Genomic DNA, 19,903 nt, shown 5'->3' with positions numbered 1-19,903 from the left:
TTTAGCCCGGATGCCGCGCAGCCGGCGGGGCCCAGAGCGCGGTTCAAATCCTGCTGCCGCCACGACTGCAGCCTAAGGCGCGGGCAGCTGTCTCATCCTGTAAGTGAAACCGACCTCGAGCTAGGGATTCGATGGCGCAGTACACCCAAAGGGCTAGCGAGGAGGAAAGCAAACCGTAGTTGCCACAAAAGTGGTCTGTGTGGGTTCAGAGACGCCCGCGGTCCGGGGCCCTAAGAAGGGTGGGGTGCGGGTGCGCGCTGCGGCCGCCAGGTGGCGCCCGGCACTGGGCGGGCTCCGCGCTGGGGCGGCGGCTGGGCCGGGGGTCGCCGCGGCCCGGGTGGCTCGGGCGGAAGCGGAGGAGGGGACAGTGGGCTGCGGCCGGGCTCGGGTCCCGCGGTCGCCGGGCCGCCCAGGGAAGCTGCCCGCCGCAGACGGGCTCTTTGGCCCCCTGCACAGCCCCACTTTGCAGACTGGAAGGCTGGGGCGCGGGAGGCGGAGCAAGCCGGGGCCCTGCGGCAGCTGGGGAGGGCGGGGGTCCCGGGTCCGGGGACCCCGCCTCCCCACCCTGCCCGCTCCAGGCCAAGCTGCCACCCCGACCCCGCTCCCTCCGGCTCCCTCCGCCCGCCTGCCCCTCTCCTGGAGTTCCCAGCCCCCTCCCCCGGCTCGCCCCCCCCCACTGCCAGCGCCCCCCAGCCCCCGCAGCGTCCTCTTCCCCGGCACCTCCCTCTCCTGGCGCCCGCAGCCTCCCTAGCCCGCTCCCCCCACCTCCCCCGCGCCCCCTCAACACTTCCTGCCCCGCGGGGGCCCGAGGGCCCGCCCCCTTCCTGCCCCGCCCCGCCCCGCGGGCCGCACGCCCCGCCTCCCCGCCGGCCCGCCGGCCCCTTCTGGCCGCCCGGCGGTCCCCACCCCAGGCCGGCGACAGCCCGGGTCCGACGCAGGTGAGTGACTGCGCGCCCCCACCCGCTCCGCGACCTCCCCTACCCCGGGGAAGGACTGCGGGTACCCCTGCGCGAGGGTGGGGGCGGCGGAGGGGGCGAGGGCACTGGGGTCGCCCTCCCCGAGGGACTGCACGTAAGTGACCTGCAGCGACGTGTGGGGCCGGGCGCTCTCCCCAACCCGTGGCCCCCTCGGGGCTGGACGGAGAATGGGGTGCCGGCTCCTCTTCTTGGCCGAGGGGAGCCCCTAGATCTGGGAGTCCAGGCTGCTGGGGTTCTAGTTCACTCTGCCCCTTCCCGGCTGTGGGCCCTCTGTGCCTCAGTTTCTCGTGTCTAAGCGGGGAACCATAAGACACGGCGCCTACCACTGTTGTTGGGAGGCTCAGAGGAACAAAAACATGTCTCCTGCTCCGCTGGCGCGCCTGGTCTGGGCCATTGTTGGTGCTGGCGCCTCCCCGGGGAGGTTGGGGGGTGAGGGGAGGGCCAGGTGTGCGGCTCACAGCTTTGCCGGTTTTGAGCACAGAAGGTTGGCCAAAGGTCTCCAGCGTCTAGATGGTCAGAAAAGCCTGGGCTGGCAGATGATTTGGGGTGGCAGGCTGGGGAGGGGGCGGGGGTGGTCGGGCCCAGACAGGGGGACCCCAGCGAAGTCAGCCGGCAGCCCCACCCCATCTCCTGCCTCCCACCGGATTCTCACTCTCCTGTCCTGACCTTTTATGAGTGGCCTCTCCCGGGGCTGCTGCGCTGTGACCCTAGTCCCCAGGGATGGGAACAGCCTGTACTGGCCCCGAGTTTCCCAGGCTCAGCCAGACCTCCTCCCCAGGCGGGATTGGGCAAGGGGTCAGCTGTCACCCCTGGCCTCAGCGGGGGCTGGGCAGGGGAGCGGTGTGCACAGGGAGCTGTTTTCTGAACACCACGCCAGTCCAATGCGTGACGGAGTGCCTGCGCGTGTGCACGTGTGAACCAAGGGTGGGGGCCGCCGTCCTGTCTCCTGTCATCTGTCCCCTGCCGCTCCTCTCCCAGTCCTGAGGCCTCCTGAAGTCTATGGCGCACTCACCAGTGCAGCGAGGGCTGGCCACCTGGGAGCTGGGTGGGAGGCCAGGCCGGCCTCTCTGTCCCCCGCTCTTCACCGGGAAATGAAACCCAGCACTGGCATCCGTGCCTTCACTCCTGCCTGACCCCGCTCCCTATCAGACTTTCCCAGAAGAGGAAACTTGACTCTCCAGGCAGTCCACGAATCGAATGGGTCGGAAACCTGGATAGAGATAGAGGTCACTGGGCTGCTGTCTGCCTCCCTACCGCTGCCACCACAGCAGCTGCTGGGGAGGGGTACTGGGGAGGGGTGCTGGGGAGGGGTGCTAGGGAGGGTGCTGGGGAGGGGTGCTGGGGAGTGTGCTGGGGAGGGGTGCTAGGGAGGGTGCTGGGGAGGGGTGCTGGGGAGGGTGCTGGGGAGGGGTGCTGGGGCCGGGCTGCTCCTCCACCACTGTGCTCCCCAGCCTCTCCTCTGAGTGGCCTCGGAAGCACTGAGTAACAGTCTCCCTGGAGGCAGGAGGGGCTGGCCATCGGCTCGGGGAGGGTGTCCGCACCACTCCTGGCTCATAATCGGGCAGGGAGAAGCCAGCAGGAGGAAGGGGAGACAGGGAAGGAGAGACAAAGACAAAAACAGAGCTAGGAGGAGACAAAAATACGGAAACAGAGGCAAAGGCAGAGGCTTCTGCAAACAGGGGAGAAAGGGCAGACTTAGGGAAACGGAGAACGCACCTAGAGAAGGAGCAGAAAGGGGGTGGAGACAGGAGAAGCAGGGTCAGAAGGCCAAAGAGAAATCACGGGGGAGGCAGGCGGTAAAGGGGCAGCACAGGCTTCAGGGTTCGATTGACCTGGTCCAGGCCCCTGCTCTGCCGTCACTTGGCTGTGTGACCGGGGGCAAGTGACTTAACTTCTCTGGGATGTTTCTTTATCTGTAGAATGGGAAGCATGATAGCACCTACGTTTTGGGACTGCCGAGACAATGGAGAGAGGTCGTCTAGCCCAGAGCGCACATTTAATCTGGGCCGGCGATGGCTCTTACAGCCCCCACGCGCGCAGGTGGAGGTCTCCAGAGAGAAATGGCGTGTAGGGAGCTCTGGGACATGGGGCCTCCTGGGTCCCCTCTCCCACCTCTGCCCCACCCCCACATAAGGCATGGGGGGCGCCCAGTCCCTCTGTTTCAGAGGGGGTGTGCGGATGGACAGTGAGGGGCATTGTCCCGGTGTCCCGAGGCCCGTGGTACAAGGTTAGGGTCCAGCCGTGTGGGCACACCCCCTGCTCTCCAGGCGACTCAGTGCCCTGCACGACTGTGCACTCGTCCCTTAGGAACTCAGAGGCCGGCGGTCAGGAGGGCAGGTCCGAGCCGCCTTCCCCTCTGTAAGGGTGGAGGCTCCTTCTGGACCCCACTTTCCGGCATCCTGCCAATCCTGGGTTTCGAGGGCCCTGGAAGGGGGGACCAGTTCTTCTGGCCGGTGAGCCGGGTTGAAGCCGCAGCCTCTGAACACCTCTCCCTCAGCCCCCGAGCCCCACAGAGTCAGGTCAGGGCTTGCTGGAGTCAGAAGTTAGACTCGGGCTTTATCGGGCCATCCCCTCCGTCAGGCGCGGAAAAGCGCCCTGACCCCACGGAGCTCCATTCCAGCGGGGAAGACCGACCTTCATAAGAACAGGAGTGGGGATGGGGGGCGCCTAGGTGGCGCAGTCGGTTAAGCGTCCGACTTCAGCCCGGTCACGATCTCGCGGTCCGTGAGTTCGAGCCCCGCGTCGGGCTCTGGGCTGATGGCTCAGAGCCTGGAGCCTGTTTCCGATTCTGTGTCTCCCTCTCTCTCTGCCCCTCCCCCGTTCATACTCTGTCTCTCTCTGTCCCAAAAATAAATAAAAAAAAAAAAAAACGTTGAGAACAGGAGTGGGGCATGGGGGCTGTGAGGGCACATCGGGGCAGTCTGACCACTAACAGCCCCGGAGGAATAAGACTGAGGGTGCCCCAGCCTGGTGGGGCAGCCAGAGCACAGACCCGCAGCCCCAACGCTGATCCCTGATGGGTCCATCAGCCCTGAAGGTTTCCAGGGGCTGCGAACTCCTGGGATGGCCTGGCTTAGTCCCACATGCCCCCGGAGGAGGGACACGGTGCTGAGCCCTTGGCTGGGGTCTGGGGAGTGCTGGTCCGTGCGGAGCTGGCCTCCGGGGAGAGCAGCCCAGGGCTCCTCTGGGCCAGGGGGGTCTGTGGTGGCTGGGCTGAGGGCCTGCAGGAGGGCCCGAGGGCGGGAGGAGTGTATGAAGCCTGCAGCCACTGAGGGGGCATCCTGGGAGAGGCTGTGAGGATGGGCCCCTGGCGGGCCTGGCTCCTGGTGCCCTTTCGTGTGGTGCGGGGAGCCACAGAGGGCTCTGGAGAGGGGCAGTGGCCGGAGCAGGGCTGTGCTTTCTGAGGGTGTCTGGCGGTGGCAGTGAGCGGGTGGGCCGGTGCTTTGTTCTTTGAAGCAGATCCTAATTCCCTTGTTGCCTCTGATGCCCGAGACCCCCACGTCCGCCTGTGGCTGCAGAGCGTGGCCGCCAGCACCCACGGGTGGTGGCAGGGGCCCGGACCGCACTGGCGCCGGCCTCCGGCAGGCACGCGATGCGATGCGTGCGTGGTGATTCAGAATCCCTGCAATTTCCCTATTTCCTGATGAGTAAACAGGTCGGGCTGAGGACCCTCTAGCTTCTGTTTCCTGAGCCACAGAGAACACCAGGCCGGCCCCTCACCCCTGCCCCCTTCCCGCCCAGCCTCTGGCTCACACACAGGCTTCCTGTCCCTCCATCCGGCAGACATTCCTGGCTGCAAAAGGCCTGGCTGGGTGCGGGAGGGGCTGGGCGCTCGCGTGTGCAGGCGTGTGCACGTGCGCGGACGTGGAGAGAGCGGCCCAGGCTGCCGGAGCTGGGTCAGGGTGCGTCCCTGCGTGGAGAGGGAGGGAGGAGTCTTCCGACGGGGGTCTAGCTGCCGAGTGGGGAGGACTAAGTGACCCTGTCTCCATGGAAAGACAGATCTGGAAACGGCACAGAGAGAGAGAGAGAGACGGGGAAGGAGACAGACAGACAGACAAGGGAGACACAGGGCAAGGCAGCCCCGGGCACAAGCTAAGACACTCGGCCTGGTGAGCCGAGTGCGGCCGGAGTTCCCCTCCCGCGCCACACCTCAGGATGGATTCCCTAGTGCAGTCAACACACCGCACGACTGTGCTGTACCCGACGGCCTTGATATAGGAAAGGAAGGAGAGAGACAGAAAGACACGGACCAAGAAACTGATGGAGGAAGAAAAAAAAAAAAGGCAGAAAGCAAAGAGTTTTTGATGAGGAACAAGACAGAAACAAAAAGAGGCAGAGAGCCTAGAACGTGGGGGATTCTGTTTCTGCACCAGCGCAGGTCCTCTGAGCTGCTTCTGGTCTGAGGCTCTGTTCCGGGGCGGTCACGGGAACTAGCAGTCCCAGCCCTCACTGCACCCTGTGAGATGTGGGGATTATTCTCCCATTTTACAGAGGGGGAAATGGAGGCTGGAGGCCCATGGGGCTCGAGCGATGTGCTCGAAAGTGACAACTTGTAAGCCCTAGAACCTTTGGATTCCAAGATGAGAGGGAGGACAGACAGAGGGAGAGGAGAGGAGGGGCCACCGGGACCCAGCAAGGCGCTGGGGGCTGGGGGGAAGCAGAACCCAGGCGGTCCAACTCATCAGCCGCCTTTGGCTTCAAGACATACCTGGCGGGCAGCCCGTGGTTCTGAGGGATCAGGTTTTGTGGGGGGTCTGGCCCCTCCCCACCCCCACTTCCCTTCTCTGTGCCAGCAGCTAAGGCCCCATTCCCGGATCATCCTGGGGGTTCTTCAGAAAAAAAAAAAAAAAACAAACAAACGAAAAACAAGAAACGGCTTTTCTTGGAATTAATGCTCAAAGGGCCAAGGGCGCCAAGGGCGGTGGGGACGGGGATGGGCTCAGGAGACCCCGGACCCCGGCCGCCATCCTGGTGACGGCGAACGAACATAACTCCTGTATTAATCCTGGGGACAGCCCTACAAAGGGAGGTGCTATCGTCCGCATTTTACAGACCAGGGAACTGAGAGCTGGCGTTCCTCACCCAGCTCAGAGGGCGCCCTTCGCTGCCCCACCTCCTGGAGAAGAGCCCCGAGGAAGCCCTCTTGCTCTCTGCCTCCTACAGAAACGGATCACCTCCTGCCCACAGGGAGCTCGGACCCAGAGTCATTTCCCTCCTGCTAAGGGGGCGGGGGCACCAGGAGGGCAGGGCTCCCCACCAGAGGGGACCCGGCTGCCGCGGCTGGGGGCTGGGGGCCGGGGCCTGGCCGGGGACCCAGCTGCCTTGCATCTCGAGGTGGAGGAGAGGAGACTGACTGCAAATGCACCCCGGTTCCCACGCCTCTGGTCTGTCCTTGTGGCAGCTCCCCCCTCCGCCCCCCCCCCGCCCCCTCCCTGCTCCCCCTCTGCATAACTGAGGCTGTTACACAGAGATGCAAAGCCCCTGGGATTCCCCGGGTGGGCCGGATTGATGGGAAGCGTGGTTGGGGTGGGGAGGCTGTCGCACTCTGGGTCTTTGCTCCTGCTGGCTGTGTGGCCCCGGGTGGGGGACTTACCCGCCCTGTGTCCTCACCTGTAGAGGGCGTACTGCACCCACCACCATTTCATACGCAGCTCCCTGCCTTTCTCCACGCAGTAGATGATGCCTTCTTGTGAGGGCAGGTGGGGGCCTACAGGGAGGGGGAATGGGGCGCCCTCAGGGACCGCAGTGTGGGCCCCGGGGCAGGACGGGGCCGGACGGGAGTCAGAGCTGTCTGGTTCAAACCCCCCGGAGGGGAGTGTGTGCAGGCACATGGGCCCCGATGCTGGTGGGCCCGGGGGTGTTAGGGAAGGACAGGCCAGGGCCTCAATTTCCCCAGCCCTTGGGGACAAAGTCTCAGATGGAAACAAGCTGGGGGACCAGGCTGGGGCTCTGGGCTCCTGGTCAGGCCTGTGTTCCTTCCCTCCTCAGGGGCTGAGGTCCCTCAGGCCAACCGCTTCTCTTCCCTGCCAGGATCCCCCACCCTCCCTCCCTGCGGACCACCCACTGGTGGTGGACCCACCCGGGCTCCAGTCCCACTGCTGACCAGCTGGGGCCTCCCCTGCATTCCGGGAACGGAGGCCCTCTGGGAAAACAATCTCCCCCACCCCTGCAGCCAGCTAATCTCTGGTTGTCAGGGCCCAGGCCTCCTCATGCCCCCTGCCCACCTCCTGAAGCCCTCAGGTGAACCATTTCCTCTAGAAGTTGGTCTGGGAGGCAGTGACTGTCCACAGGGCTCTGACCTGTCTCCACGGGGTAGGTCCCACTGCAGCCTTGAGCTCTGGCGACAGATCCGGGAGAGGGGGTCCCTGTGGGTCTGGATGTGAGGCTCACCCAGGGGCCAGGGTGACGACCTGAATCCATTCAGACTGAGCCCCAGTGAGGACAGCGAGGGTCCACGGAGAGGTCAGCGTGGAGAAGACCTTGGGGTGGAGAGGGGGGATGTGTGACGGCTCGGGGCCCTGCCAAGGGAGGGCCAGGCAGGGAGGGGTCAACTGGGTGCTGACAGGGATGGCCCTGGAGGTGGGCCCCACACCTGGGAAGGTGGCCGGTGCAGGGCAGGGTGGAGGGGATAGTTTGGGGGTGGCGGGAGAAGGGACGATGTGGGGGGTGCCCTGGGACAGACCGGTGACCCTGTCTGAAGGAAACTTCCGACTGGCCAGGCTCTCTGAGGACAGGCTGTTTCCTCTGAAGCCCTTCAGAGGGGGACCACGGTGCTCAGCTCAGAGACAACCTAACAGAAAGAGTCTTCTGGCCCTGCCCCCTGCACCCCACCTTCTGAATTCAGGGTGTCGGGAAGAGGGAGCCCATGACCCTGCTCTCCTCCCCCACATCACACATTCTAGCCAGGCTCTATTTCCTGTTTTCAGGCTCCATATCCTGAGCGCTGGGATCCCCCAGGACGCTCCCTGGCGCCCCCCAGGCCCCTGGGCCCAGGGCCTAGCCGCCCTGCCCCTTGGCTCAGCTGAGCTTCTCAGGCTGCAGGAGGCCATAGAGGCCTGGTGAGTTACTGGAGGACCGAGGATGGTTGGGGGAGCACAGAGAAGGCTAGGGGTGGACACGTGCCCCAGGGGAGCGGTGACAGGGCCACCAGCCAGAGGACCAAAGGGAGGAAAGCCCGTGGGCCAGCAGGCGGTATGGGGGGGGGGGCAAGAGACAGCGGGAGGCATTTTGGGGCTGAAGCAGAGGGCAACATGGGGTTAAGTCAGGGAGCACCTCTCTCAGACCTGGAGGGCTGGAGCGCTGCCGCCCCAGGGACCCTGGGAGCGTGTGGGTGGGGGGCATGGGGTGGGGCCAGGCAGCAGGCATTCCAGAGATACTCAGGGGGGCCAGGGGCCAGCAACCATGGCCTTTCTCTCTTCTCGGGAAAATTATAAGCAGATGTGGGCGCCTCGGGGAGGCAGAGAGCAAGGAGCCAGGACAAGTTGTAGGAACACTGAACCCAGAATCTGAAACCGGCTGCGGGGGCGGCCGCTCAGGAGCTCAGCCCCGCTCAGGAGCCAGAACAGACCCTGCTGAGGTCCTGACCTGCTTCCCACCCACTGGGCGAGGCCGGGTTGGAGGGGGCGGAGAGGAGCTGTTTCCAGATGGCCGATGGGGTGGCCAGAGGGAGGTGGGGGCTTCTTCTGTCCGAGGCCGGGTTGGGGACGTCCTCGGGCAGTAGTCCCCGGAGCTGGGTACGGAGGTGCCCTGGCCAGGGTTTAACAGGTGCCTCTGGCGGGTGCGGATGAGGCTGCCCCTGGTCTGTGGTGTTGGCCCATGTCCCCCATGGAAGTAATTCCCCAAGCCTGATTTCTAGCTCCTGATGTGTCGTCTGTGAGCGGGGAGCTGGGCAGAGACGCACACAGTTGGCTCCCGCGAGCCCGGGCGAGCAGGTGCCCGCACGCCCGTGGTCAGGAGGGGCCTCCTTCAGGGCCACCCGGTCCCGCCCCAGCCCCGCGCCTCCTGCGGCCGCTCTCCACCTGCACACATGCGGGCCGGGAAGCCCCCCGCTTGAGGTGGGCCGACTCCCTTCCGGAACCTTGGCTGTTGGAAAGTCCTTCCTCCAGCTGAGCCCAGGTGGGCCTCCCCCCGGACTTCCCCGCTGGCCCCGGCCTCACACCTTGGTACCAAGGTCAAAGTGCCCTGGGCTGGGGCTCAGAGATAACCAGGCAGGATCCCCTTCCCGGGAAGAGGCACTGGCTGGTGGTGTGTGAGTGAAGGGTGCTGGGAGGGCGGGGCGGGGGGGGGGCACGGTCTGCAGGGAAGGAGGGGTGACGAGAAGAGAAGAGAAGGCAGGGGGACAAGAGGCAGCCGCCTCTGCAGACACTTGGTCCTCCAGGCTGTGGCTCTGCGCCGGTCCCCCGCTCTGCCCCTGGCCTCTGCGATGCCACCAGCTCTGCGTGCCCTCCTTCTCCTGGGCCTGAGCCTGCGGCTGGCTGGAGCCCTCAACCCCAGTGACCCCAACACCTGCAGCTTCTGGGAAAGGTGAGGGGTGCCTGCTCCCCGGGTCTCCTCCTCCTCTCCTTCCCAGCCTCCCTGCCCCTCTGCAGCCCTCCCCTCCCTCCTGGTTCTGCTCTCTGCTCCTCCAGGCCCCCCTGACTCCAGCTCTGACCCCGTCCTGTCCTTAACCACCCCCCCCCCTGCCCCTCCTCTCCCTGTCCGGCAGCTTCACCACCACCACCAAGGAGTCTCACTCCCGCCCCTTCAGCCTGCTCCCCTCGGAGCCCTGCGACCGGCCCTGGGAGAGCCCCCACACCTGCCCCCGGCCCACGTGAGTGCCCACCCCGCCCCGCACACCCTCATTCTCTCCTCGGAGACTCGGAGGCAGAGGCACTCAAGGCGTGGCTTGGGGAGGCTGGCGTGGGGTGCGCCGCGGGGTCGGGTGGGGGGCCTGGGGGGAACGCTCCTTCTGTGCTCCCCCGGCCCAGAGCGGCGAGGGGTGCCCCTGCCGCCCCTGTGCCACGTGGTGGGCGGGGGCGGGGCGGGGCGGGGGACAGCCCGGCCGCAGCAGGGGGGCTGAGGGCCGCCTCGCGGTCTCCTAGGGTTGTCTACAGGACGGTGTACCGCCAGGTGGTGAAGACAGACCACCGGAAGCGACTCCAGTGCTGCCGGGGCTTCTATGAGAGCAGCGGGATCTGTGTCCGTGAGTCCTGGGGGGCCGTGTCCCCCCCTGCCGCCCCGGGTGTGTCCCCGGGACGGCAGCCGCCACTTGCTGCCTGTGTCTCCAGCTGACCCCGTGTGTCTCCCGCCCCTTCTCTCTGAGCCCCGGGGCAGCCTCTCTCTGTCTCTGTCACTGTGGGTCTGGGTCCATCGCTATCTCTTCTCATCCCTGTCTGTCTGTTGCCGTCTGTCTCTGACTTGTCACTGCCCAGTCTCTCCTGCACCCCCAAACTCCTGTCCCCACCCCCCTCCGTCCTGCCTAACCCCCACCCAGCCCACCCCCTCTGCACAGCATCCATGTCTGGTCCCTACCTGAGGAGCCCCTGTCCCTTTTCCCAACAAGGTGCTTGGAGAATGTCACAGAGAGGGGCTGGGGAGCCTTGAGTCCTGGCCCCCTGTCTTCTGCGTCTCAGAGGCAGAAAAATGCTAGTGCTTCTGGGGAGAGTCAGCCTGCCCCCCCCCCCCGCCCCCTGTCGCCCCGGGGCAGAAAAGGATGGGAGGGAGGAGTGTCACCCAGCAACACCCCCCCAAGAGGAGGATGGGCGGGTGGGGGCAGGGGAAGCACAAACCCCTTCCTTCCTCTCTGCCCCAGCGCTCTGTGACCAGGAGTGCGTCCATGGCCGCTGTGTGGCACCCAATCAGTGCCAGTGTGTGCAGAACTGGAGGGGTGACGACTGTTCCAGTGGTGAGTAGCCGGTGACCGCAGGTCCCAGGACCCCGGGCGGCGCCCTCCTTACCACCCACGGGTGCTCACGCCCCGGGACAGTCACCCACAGGAGCCCCATAGCCGCCACGGCCCTTTCGGGAGTGGGGGTGCTACAGGGCACGGGTATGGGGGGCTGGGGGACAGAGCCCAGGGCTGAGTGGAGGCTAGGGAGGGGTGAGACCCCTGGTGACTCCCTTCTACCCTCCCCGCCCCCAGGGTGTGCCCCAGGAGTGTGGGGGCTGCAGTGTGACAAGCCCTGTCACTGTGGCAACGGCAGCTCCTGTGACCCCAAGAGTGGAGCGTGCTCCTGCCCCCCCGGCCTGCAGCCCCCACGCTGCCTGGAGCCCTGCTCCCCGGGCCACTATGGTCCCGCCTGCCAGTTCCACTGCCTGTGCCACGGAGCACCCTGTGACCCCCAGACCGGAGCCTGCTTCTGCCCCCCAGAGAGGACTGGGGCCAGGTGCATAATGGGGTCACAGCCACAGGGCCCCACGAGCATACACAGGGATCCGAGGGGACTCAGTCTCCCAAACGGGACGGGATGCAGAGGCCAAGTTCCTCGGTCCAGCTCTGCCGCCTCCTAGCTGAGCGACCTTGAGCAGATCGACCCCTCATGGGCTTGTGCCGGTCTGTGAAGCGGGAACAGTGTCCTCCACCCGGGAGGCTTGCTGTGAAGACAGCCCGAACCTGTGTGTGTGCGCGAACATGTTGCGAGGTGGGGCTGACACAGGGTCCCAGGCGGCCTGTCGGCCTGTCGCAAGGAGGTGGAGGCAGAGTGGGGAGATGTGCACCAGGCAGAGGTCAAGAAGGGTCCGGCCTCAGAGGAGCCGGGGAGGGGAGCCGTCCGGGGCCCGGAACAGAGGTGCTCGGGGGTGGGGGGAGTGCACAGGCTGTTCCCCTTGCCATCTGGTGGTGCTGGCTGTCCCCACCACTTCTCTCCTGGAAACCTTTGCTTTCTGACTCCTGCAGTCCCCAGCAGGGACCAGAGCCGGGAATTCAGGACTTGCCCTGAGAGAGGCGTGCAGGCGGCCAGCCCTGGGAGGCCCAGCCGGGGCGCGGGCTGCTTGTGTGCACACTGACCTCGACCGCTTTACCCAGCAGCTGTGAGATACCCTGTGTCCCGGGCACCGTGGGCTTCTTCTGCCCCAGCACCTATCCTTGCCACAACGGGGGCGTCTTCCAGGCCTCCCAGGGCTCCTGCAGCTGCCCGCATGGGTGGATGGTAGGCTGGGGCGGGGGTATGGGGTGGTTCTGGGCAGGACTGGGAGGAGGATGCCTGGGAAGGGGGTGGGCTCTGGGGACCCTGCGGAGGTTTGAAGTTGGGGGGGGGTATGAAGGGGCCCTGTGCCCAGGGGGAGTGGCAGGCACCCAGGGCTCTGTCCACCTTCTGCCTCTCCAGGGCATCATCTGCTCCCTGCCCTGCCTCGAGGGCTTCCACGGACCCAACTGCTCCCAAGAGTGTCGCTGTCACAATGGTGGCCTCTGCGACCGCTTCACTGGGCAGTGTCGCTGCGCTCCGGGCTACACGGGGGATCGGTGAGTGGCTTCGGCGAGGGCGGGTGGGGGGGGGCGGGGGTGGGCGCCGCCGCCGGGGCTCACTCGGCTGGCGCCCAGGTGCCGTGAGGAGTGCCCCGTGGGCCGCTTCGGGCAGGACTGTGCGGAGACGTGCGACTGCGCGCCCGGCGCCCGCTGCTTCCCGGCCAACGGCGCGTGTCTGTGCGAACACGGCTTCACCGGGGACCGCTGCACCGAGCGCCTCTGCCCCGACGGCCGCTACGGCCTCAGCTGCCAGGAGCCGTGCACCTGCGACCCAGAGCACAGCCTCAGGTGCGCCGCGGGGCCCGCGCTCACGGGTGCCGAGGCTGGGGCAGACCAAGCCCCAGGGCGGGACAGATGTCGCAGAAGGCAGAGGGAGGGGCCTCGGGGAGGGGGGCGGGGGCGCGCTCGGAACGCCCCCCGCCCCCGGTTCCGCGAAGCCCCCCGCGCGCGCGCGCGCGCGCTGCGCGGAGGGGCCGGGGGGCGGGGGCCGGGCGCGGACCCCGCAGCTCTGACGGCGCCGCCCCTCCCGCCGCAGCTGCCACCCGATGAGCGGGGAGTGCGCGTGCCTGCCGGGCTGGGCCGGCCTGCACTGCAACGAGAGCTGCCCGCAGGACACGCACGGGCCCGGCTGCCAGGAGCATTGCCTCTGCCTGCACGGCGGCGTGTGCCAGCCCGACAGCGGCCGGTGCCACTGTGCGCCCGGCTACACGGTGAGGCGCGGCCCGGCGGGGCCCCGGGGGCGCGGCGCGGCGGAGCCGGGCCGCCCGCTCACAGTCCGGCCCCGCTTTCAGGGCCCGCACTGCGCCAGCCTCTGCCCGCCTGACACTTATGGAGTCAACTGCTCCGCACGCTGCTCCTGCCACAACGCCCTGGCCTGCTCGCCCATCGACGGCGCCTGCGTCTGCAAGGAGGGTGAGGGCGTGGGGTGTCCGGGGAGGGGCGGCGTGGGGGCGGGCCCACGGGAGAGAAGGCGGGCCCGGGGCGGGGGCGGGGCTGCAGGGTGAGGGCGGCGCCCCTGGGTAGCAGCAGCTGGACGGTGGGAAAGTAGCCAGCCTACTTCCTTCCTGGAATATCCACTTTGTTTTTCTTCAACCACAAAAATCCTGCTTGCGCTTAAGGCCCAGGCCAGAAGGCCCCTCTCGGCGAGCATTCCTCACCCTCTGTCATCTAGAACCGCGCGATGGCAGGGCCAGGAGGGACTTCTGAGACCTACCCGGGTGGCCCGTTGGCCACCTCTAGGCTGGATTCTAACACGGATGTGTTTTATTTGGGCGGTTCTCTTGTTATGTTTAACCAGCCTCCGGTCTGCAGTCGCCTGCCCTCCCCGTAGTCTGCCGCGTGATCTGTGTAACTCATTTAGTTACCTGGTGGGGCCTGTAAGCACTTGGGTCGCTGCCAGCTCCCCTCATTCTGCAGGAGAGGCAGGCCCCACAAGGGGGTGGCTCGCCGCCGGCGGCCGCTCTGCCTCTGTCCGGCTTCTACCAGTGTATATGCCGGTCCCCCGTGTGGGCCCGGAGGGCCCCCAGCCCACCCCCGGCTCGGAGCCCAGAGCCTGGCACGGCTGAGGCCTGGTGTGTGCTACCCCGGGAGGGCTGGAGCCCTAGGCCTACCTGCAGGGCTCTTCTTCCAGGTTGGCAGCCTGGTAACTGCTCTGTGCCCTGCTTACCTGGAACCTGGGGCTTCGGTTGCAACGCCAGCTGCCAGTGCGCCCACGAGGCAGCCTGCAGCCCCCAGACCGGGGCCTGTACCTGCACCCCTGGGTGGCAGGGGGCCCACTGCCAGCTCCCGTGCCCGGTAAGCACTCAACAGCCTGTCTGCCCAGGGAATGGCGGGTCGCAGCCTCCTCCCTGCCAGCTGACTGGCCTGCCCCCACCCCACCCCCTCTCCAAGAAGGGACAGTTCGGTGAAGGCTGTGCCAGTCGCTGTGACTGTGACCATGCTGACGGCTGTGACCCCGTTCACGGACGCTGCCGTTGCCAGGCTGGTTGGACGGGTGAGCATTCTAGGTGTCCAGGCCCCAGGCCCACAGCGGAGTTGGGGGATGCATCCTAAGTAAGTGTGTCCAGAAGAGCCCCTGTGGACACCGGGGGCCCAGGCTGGGCTCACCCTACCCTTCTCTCCCACAGGCACCCGCTGCCACCTGCCCTGTCCCGAAGGCTTCTGGGGGGCAAACTGCAGTAACACCTGCTCTTGCAAGAATGGGGGCACCTGCATCCCCGAGAACGGCAATTGCGTGTGTGCGCCTGGGTTCCGAGGCCCCTCCTGCCAGAGATGTGAGGCCCCCCCTTCCTTCCCCCTACCTGGGGCCTGTAAGCACTTGGGCGGTGCTTACAGCAGTAGGGGGCGGTGCAACATCAGTTGCCGGAAGCCCCGCCCCCACTACCCCGCTCCAGTGGGAGGGAGGGAGGGAGATAGTGGGTCAAGGGCTGGCTGAGGGATCTCCCCTGCCCCCCAGTCACCGCCAGTCTCTCTCCCACTCCCACAGCCTGCCAGCCTGGCCGCTATGGCAAACGCTGTGTGCCCTGCAAGTGTGGTAACCACTCCTCCTGCCATCCCTCGAATGGGACCTGCTACTGTCTGGCTGGCTGGACGGGCCCCGACTGCTCCCAGCGTACGTGCTGGCCTGTGTGGGGGACTGCGTGTGTGTGCTGAGAGGCGGGCTGAGGGCCAGAGGCTCCTGTTCCCCTGCTGCGGGGCGTAAAAGCCTCTGCACCCGCTTGGATTTGGTAACTTATGTAAACAACGCAAACAGATCCATAGCGGGTGTCCCCTACACGCCGGGTCCTGTTCCACGTGCTCAGGGAACACCCACCCTTCCGCACGGGACGCCTGGGAAGGGCATTACTCGACCAGGCGCGGGATGGGGGGAACCCCAAGCTTGGTTTTGGGCACGTGCCTTTATCCCCTCTGCGCTTTTCAATTTATATTTATTTGTATGTGGCTTCCTCCCCCCATAAATATATAAAGAACATCACGGAAAAGGTTAGTCCCCCAAACCACAGACAGCAAGTGTTGGAAACGGGAAATGAGGAGCTGTGGCCACAAGAAAGGCGGGGTGCAGGCGTGGCGGTGGGCGAGGGGCATATCTAGGGGAAGAGTTTCCCATAGGATGCGGTCCCGGCTACCATTAGATTATCTGCTAGTGTCACACACACAGAAGTTATGCCTCAAAGGGTTTACTTCTCTCTTATGATAAAGACGTAAAAAAGAAACCAGAGCTAAGCAATGCAGGGTAGTTTGAAAGCCTTTGGTTGTCTGGCCCTGGCCCCGCGAGTCTGAAATGGCTGCTAGATAGACAAGTGCAGGTTCCAGTAGGCAGTTGGGCACGTGATAAGCATGTGTGACTCATCGGTGTGCGGCTGCGGTTCAAAAACTTGGTGTCCCCGGGAGACCAAGGCTGAGAAGATTTCAGGGAGCTGGGAGCTGAGGGTTCATCCAGACGGGGGTGGCCCTGCCCCACCGGACAGCCACCTTGTCTCCTGCAGCGTGCCCTCTAGGACACTGGGGAGCCAACTGCGCCCAGCCCTGCCAGTGCCGCCAGGGGGGGGCCTGCCACCCCCAGGATGGGAGCTGTTTCTGTCCCCCAGGCTGGACTGGATACCTCTGCTTAGAAGGTACCCAGAGAAGGGAAACTCCCGCCCCGCCCCCAAGCCCAAGGCGGACACTGCAGATCTGGGTCCCTCAACCCCACTGCCTCCTTGCCTGTCCCGCAGGCTGCTCTCCGGGGATGTTCGGTGCCAACTGCTCCCAGTCCTGCCAGTGTGGTCCTGGAGAGAGGTGCCACCCGGAGACGGGAGCCTGTGTGTGTCCCCCAGGGCACAGCGGCGCCCCCTGCAGGATTGGTGAGTTCTCCTGTTGGCCCCGATGGTCCCCAGGGCACCGGGACCCGGTCCCCTCATGGGCCCTGCCCCCCACCCAGGGCCTGTCCTATGCGGGCACCCCAAGCTCACGGGCAGAGCCAAGACTGCGCTGAGCAGCCACCCCATCCCCCTAGGAAGCCAGGAGCCCTTCACCATGATGCCTACCTCTCCGGTGGCCTATAACTCGCTGGGGGCAGTGATTGGCATCGCGGTGCTGGGGTCCCTGGTGGTGGCCCTGCTGGCACTGTTCGTCGGCTACCGCCATTGGCAAAAAGGCAAGGCACACCAACACCTGGCCGTGGCCTACAGCAGCGGGCGGCTGGATGGCTCTGAGTACGTCATGCCAGGTGAGCTGGCCCGGCGGCGGGGGACACGACGCGGGGCTGGCGCGTGGGCTCCGGGCGGATGGGGTGCGGGGCTCCTGTGTCCCTCCCTGGACCCGGAAGAGGCGAAGCGGGGAGCTGGAGGGGAGAAGAGAGGTCAGATCTGCCGGGACAGAACAACTGTCTCGGGCCCGGGCCTCTCGCTGACCGGCCAGGTCACGATGCGCCCCGTCTGTTCGCGCAGATGTCCCTCCCAGCTACAGCCACTACTACTCCAACCCCAGCTACCACACCCTGTCACAGTGCTCACCGAAACCCCCGCCCCCGAACAAGGTCAGTGCTGGGGGAGGGAAGGCACCGCGGTTGGCGGGGGGGGGGGGGGGGGGGGGGGGGGTGCGGCGCACACCTACTTCTCTGGAAAGCTCCATCCTTGTGTGTTCTCTCCCCCTTCCGCCTCTCCCCTATCAGCTTCCGGGCAGTCAGCTCTTCGGCAGCCTGCAGGTCCCTGAGCGGCCAGGGGGGGCTCACGGGCAGGATAACCACAGCACCCTGCCTGCGGACTGGAAGCACCGCCGGGAGCCCCCTGCAGGGCCTCTGGACAGGGGTAGGAGCCTGGAGGCCAAGGCGTCTGGAGAGGGGGGCTTGTGCGGCCCAGCGCCCCGCTCCCTCGGAGCCTGTGTGTCCGCAGAAGGGTCCTGGGCTCTGGTTCCGGGGCAGGTGGGAGCCTGGGGAGGAGCGCGGGGTCTGACTGCTCATTGCCTCCCTCTCCCCCTGCGCAGGTAGCGGCCGCCCGAGCTACAGCCACAGCTACCGTAGCAGCGACGGCCCAGGCCCGTTCTCTGGTAAAGGTACGGGGGCAGGGGTGAGGCAGGAGGCCGAGCTGGGGTTTGGGCGCCAGTGCGCCCACAGAGCCTGACTCCTTTCCCCTCTCCTTGGGGCCCATCTCCGAAGAGGGGCTGGGGGCCAGCGTGGCTTCCCTGAGCAGCGAAAACCCCTACGCCACCATCCGGGACCTGCCCAGCCTCCTCGGGGGCCTCCGGGAGAGCAGCTATGTGGAGATGAAAGGCCCCCCCTCAGGGTCTCCCCCCAGGCAGCCCCCTCCACTCCGGGACAGCCAGAGGCGGCGACACCCCCAGCCACAGAGAGACAGTGGCACCTATGAACGGCCCAGCCCTCTGACCTATGGTGAGTCCCCCTTCTCCGCTGGGGCAGGGGCTACAGGGAAGCAGGACGAGGGAGGGAGAAAGAAGGGTCGGGGGGAGAGAGCACAGAGCGGGCCCGGTGCAGCACCAAGAGCGTGGACCTTGGGGTCAGACTGGGCTCACACAGGCATCACGTCTGGGAAGTCACGTTGCCTCCGAGGACCTGTGAGTGGTGGCCTGCCTCCCAGGGCTGAGGATTTGAAATGGTCCGACAGCACCTGACTTGTGGCGTTGGTACCCAGAAAAGAGGGGAACAAGGTTGGGGACAAAGTGTCCTCATAACCTATGAGGTGGGCAGGTCAAGGTGGCCTCCCCCCGACGGCAGCTGAGGAGATACACAAACTGGCACCGTCCGTCGTCTGTCTGTGGGCAGGAGGGGCTGGGGACGGGAGGCGAGGGGTGAGGAGGGAGGAGCCACCTCCCGCCCTGTCCCTTCTCTGTCCCCAGATGGAGACTCTGTGGGCTCCCGGCCCCCACTGCCTCCAGGCCTGCCCCCTGGCCACTACGACTCCCCAAAGAACAGCCACATCCCTGGACACTATGACTTGCCCCCAGTACGGCATCCCCCGTCACCCCCAGTTCGGCGCCAGGACCGCTGAGGGGTCGGGGTGGTGCGCAGAGGCCAGTACCTGCCCTTCGCGGCCCAGGGCTGGGGGCAGAGCCTGCTGTACCCTGCCAGGAGCGGGGAGAGGACCGGCAGGCCGTGAGCGCGAGCACGCCTGACAGAGGAAGCGAATGTCCGGGACACCGGGGCCTGGATCCCGGGTTCCATCGTGGGAGACACCGGTCAGCAGGAGGCCTGCCTTCCCTTTTGTACGTTTCGCAACCTGCTGCTCCCCAGGGCCCCAAGGCCTTTGTACATAAGCTGGTGGGTTGAATGTTGCTGGAAAACTCTGATTTCGGATTAATGTCAAAGACGTATATTGGGCTCCTTTTCTGCGCACTCCAAGGCTGTGTGTGTGTGTGTGTGTGTGTGTGTGTGCGCGTGCAGAGGGCCTCCAGGCACACACCCTGTCTGGGGCACACACTGTGCAGTCGAGAGGCAGCCCAAACCCAGCGAACTCCAGCAACAGCCTAACTGGCCTCCTTGCACACTGGCACCTGTTCCAACCGGCTGCTCAGAATAGACAGTGGTTAGTTACCTGTGTGTGGACGTCTTCGTGGGTGCCCCATGGCTCTGGGACCAGACTCAGAACTGTCACAGGCCTTAGGGGCTCTGCTGGCCTGGCCTGTCTTCAGCCTCACCTTGAACTGTATTCACTGTCACTCCGTTCTAGTCACCCTGGGCTCTAGATCCACCTACCAGCCACACTTCTTCCTACCCCGGGGACTTTGCACATCCGGTGCTCTTTGTCTTCCGCTCACCTGTTAGCTGCTACTTGTCCCTCACATCCGGGCCTCAGGGAAGCGCCTCTCTTGCTCCCCTCTGTTGTGCAGCACTGATTCCAGCTGTGTTCATCCACCGGATACCTGCAGAAGGTCCTCAGGGTACCAGTCCTCCCTGTGATGTGGTGTTTGTGGGATCATTTGATTAATCTCTGCCTCCCCCCTCCCCCCCCCCCCACTGTAGGCTCCCTGGAGGCAGGGATCACTCACGTAATATGCTCAACATCAGTTCCCCTTGGTATACAGTAGGCACTCAATAAATGTTCCCCAAAGGGCGAGCGGCTAAGTGAGCTGAAAGCACCAGTGGTAAGTGCCATTAAGTAGGCAGCCTGCGAACTGAGCTGAGGGGCGGCCCGTGTGGGCCGCTTCCCGGAAGAGTGGCACGTGCACAGGGCGGCACAGGAGGTCGGCGCCAAGGCTCCCAGGCGGGAGGTGCTGGCAGTGGCAGGGGGGAGCAGAGCTGGGTGGGCTGCGGAGGCTGGAGGCGGGAAAGCAGCGGGGAGAGGGGAGGCTCACAAGGGCTGTGGAACCGCGGGGGCTAGACGACCTGAGGACTTTGAATCCAGGATTTCTGAGAAGCGAGATCCGCCTCGTGACCTCATTAGCGGACCCACTAGCTGCGCACACTTCCCAGAGGCTAACCACACGGGGGGTCGGGAATAAAACCCAGCGCCACGCCTTTTCCATCAGGAGCCCTCTCCTTACAGGGTAG

At 65.8% G+C, this 19,903-nt stretch overlaps 1 protein-coding gene across 10 annotated transcripts; it reads left to right on the top strand.

Annotated features, from left to right (window-relative positions):
* Positions 1-848: 848 nt before the first annotated feature.
* On the top strand, positions 849-18,726 carry PEAR1 (platelet endothelial aggregation receptor 1). 10 transcript variants are annotated; one of them, XM_043569493.1, is made up of 25 exons: positions 849-938; positions 7,904-8,035; positions 8,833-9,092; positions 9,339-9,500; positions 9,682-9,786; positions 10,058-10,158; positions 10,768-10,860; positions 11,098-11,341; positions 11,983-12,103; positions 12,281-12,417; positions 12,496-12,708; positions 12,956-13,130; positions 13,212-13,332; positions 14,051-14,214; positions 14,311-14,413; positions 14,547-14,693; positions 14,906-15,031; positions 15,906-16,034; positions 16,134-16,262; positions 16,415-16,627; positions 16,848-16,936; positions 17,072-17,207; positions 17,383-17,451; positions 17,555-17,788; positions 18,253-18,726. In XM_043569493.1, the coding sequence occupies exons 4-25, from the start codon at positions 9,400-9,402 to the stop codon at positions 18,402-18,404; spliced, it is 3,102 nt and encodes a 1,033-aa protein (XP_043425428.1). In that variant the 5' UTR covers positions 849-938; positions 7,904-8,035; positions 8,833-9,092; positions 9,339-9,399; the 3' UTR covers positions 18,405-18,726. The 10 variants fall into 10 exon arrangements, with proteins under 10 accessions (XP_043425428.1, XP_043425427.1, XP_043425422.1 ...); XM_043569492.1 differs by having other exon boundaries at positions 851-938; positions 9,355-9,500; XM_043569487.1 differs by having other exon boundaries at positions 854-938; positions 9,355-9,500; positions 11,980-12,103.
* The last annotated feature ends 1,177 nt before the right edge of the window (positions 18,727-19,903 follow it).

This window comes from Prionailurus bengalensis, chromosome E4 (genome assembly GCF_016509475.1).
Source record: "Prionailurus bengalensis isolate Pbe53 chromosome E4, Fcat_Pben_1.1_paternal_pri, whole genome shotgun sequence".
Taxonomy (NCBI): domain Eukaryota; kingdom Metazoa; phylum Chordata; class Mammalia; order Carnivora; family Felidae; genus Prionailurus; species Prionailurus bengalensis.
The sequence above is the reverse complement of the archived record's forward strand: the minus strand, read 5'-3'. Positions and strand labels throughout refer to the sequence as shown.

Bases quoted from the DNA above. Each gene is read 5' to 3' on its own strand.
- PEAR1 (XM_043569485.1), top strand. From the start codon at position 9,400: ATGCCACCAGCTCTGCGTGCCCTCCTTCTCCTGGGCCTGAGCCTGCGG. The intron at 13,131-13,211 runs GTGAGGCGCGGC...CCCCGCTTTCAG, and splicing joins ACTGTGCGCCCGGCTACACG to GGCCCGCACTGCGCCAGCCT. The intron at 17,789-18,252 runs GTGAGTCCCCCT...CTCTGTCCCCAG, and splicing joins GCCCAGCCCTCTGACCTATG to ATGGAGACTCTGTGGGCTCC.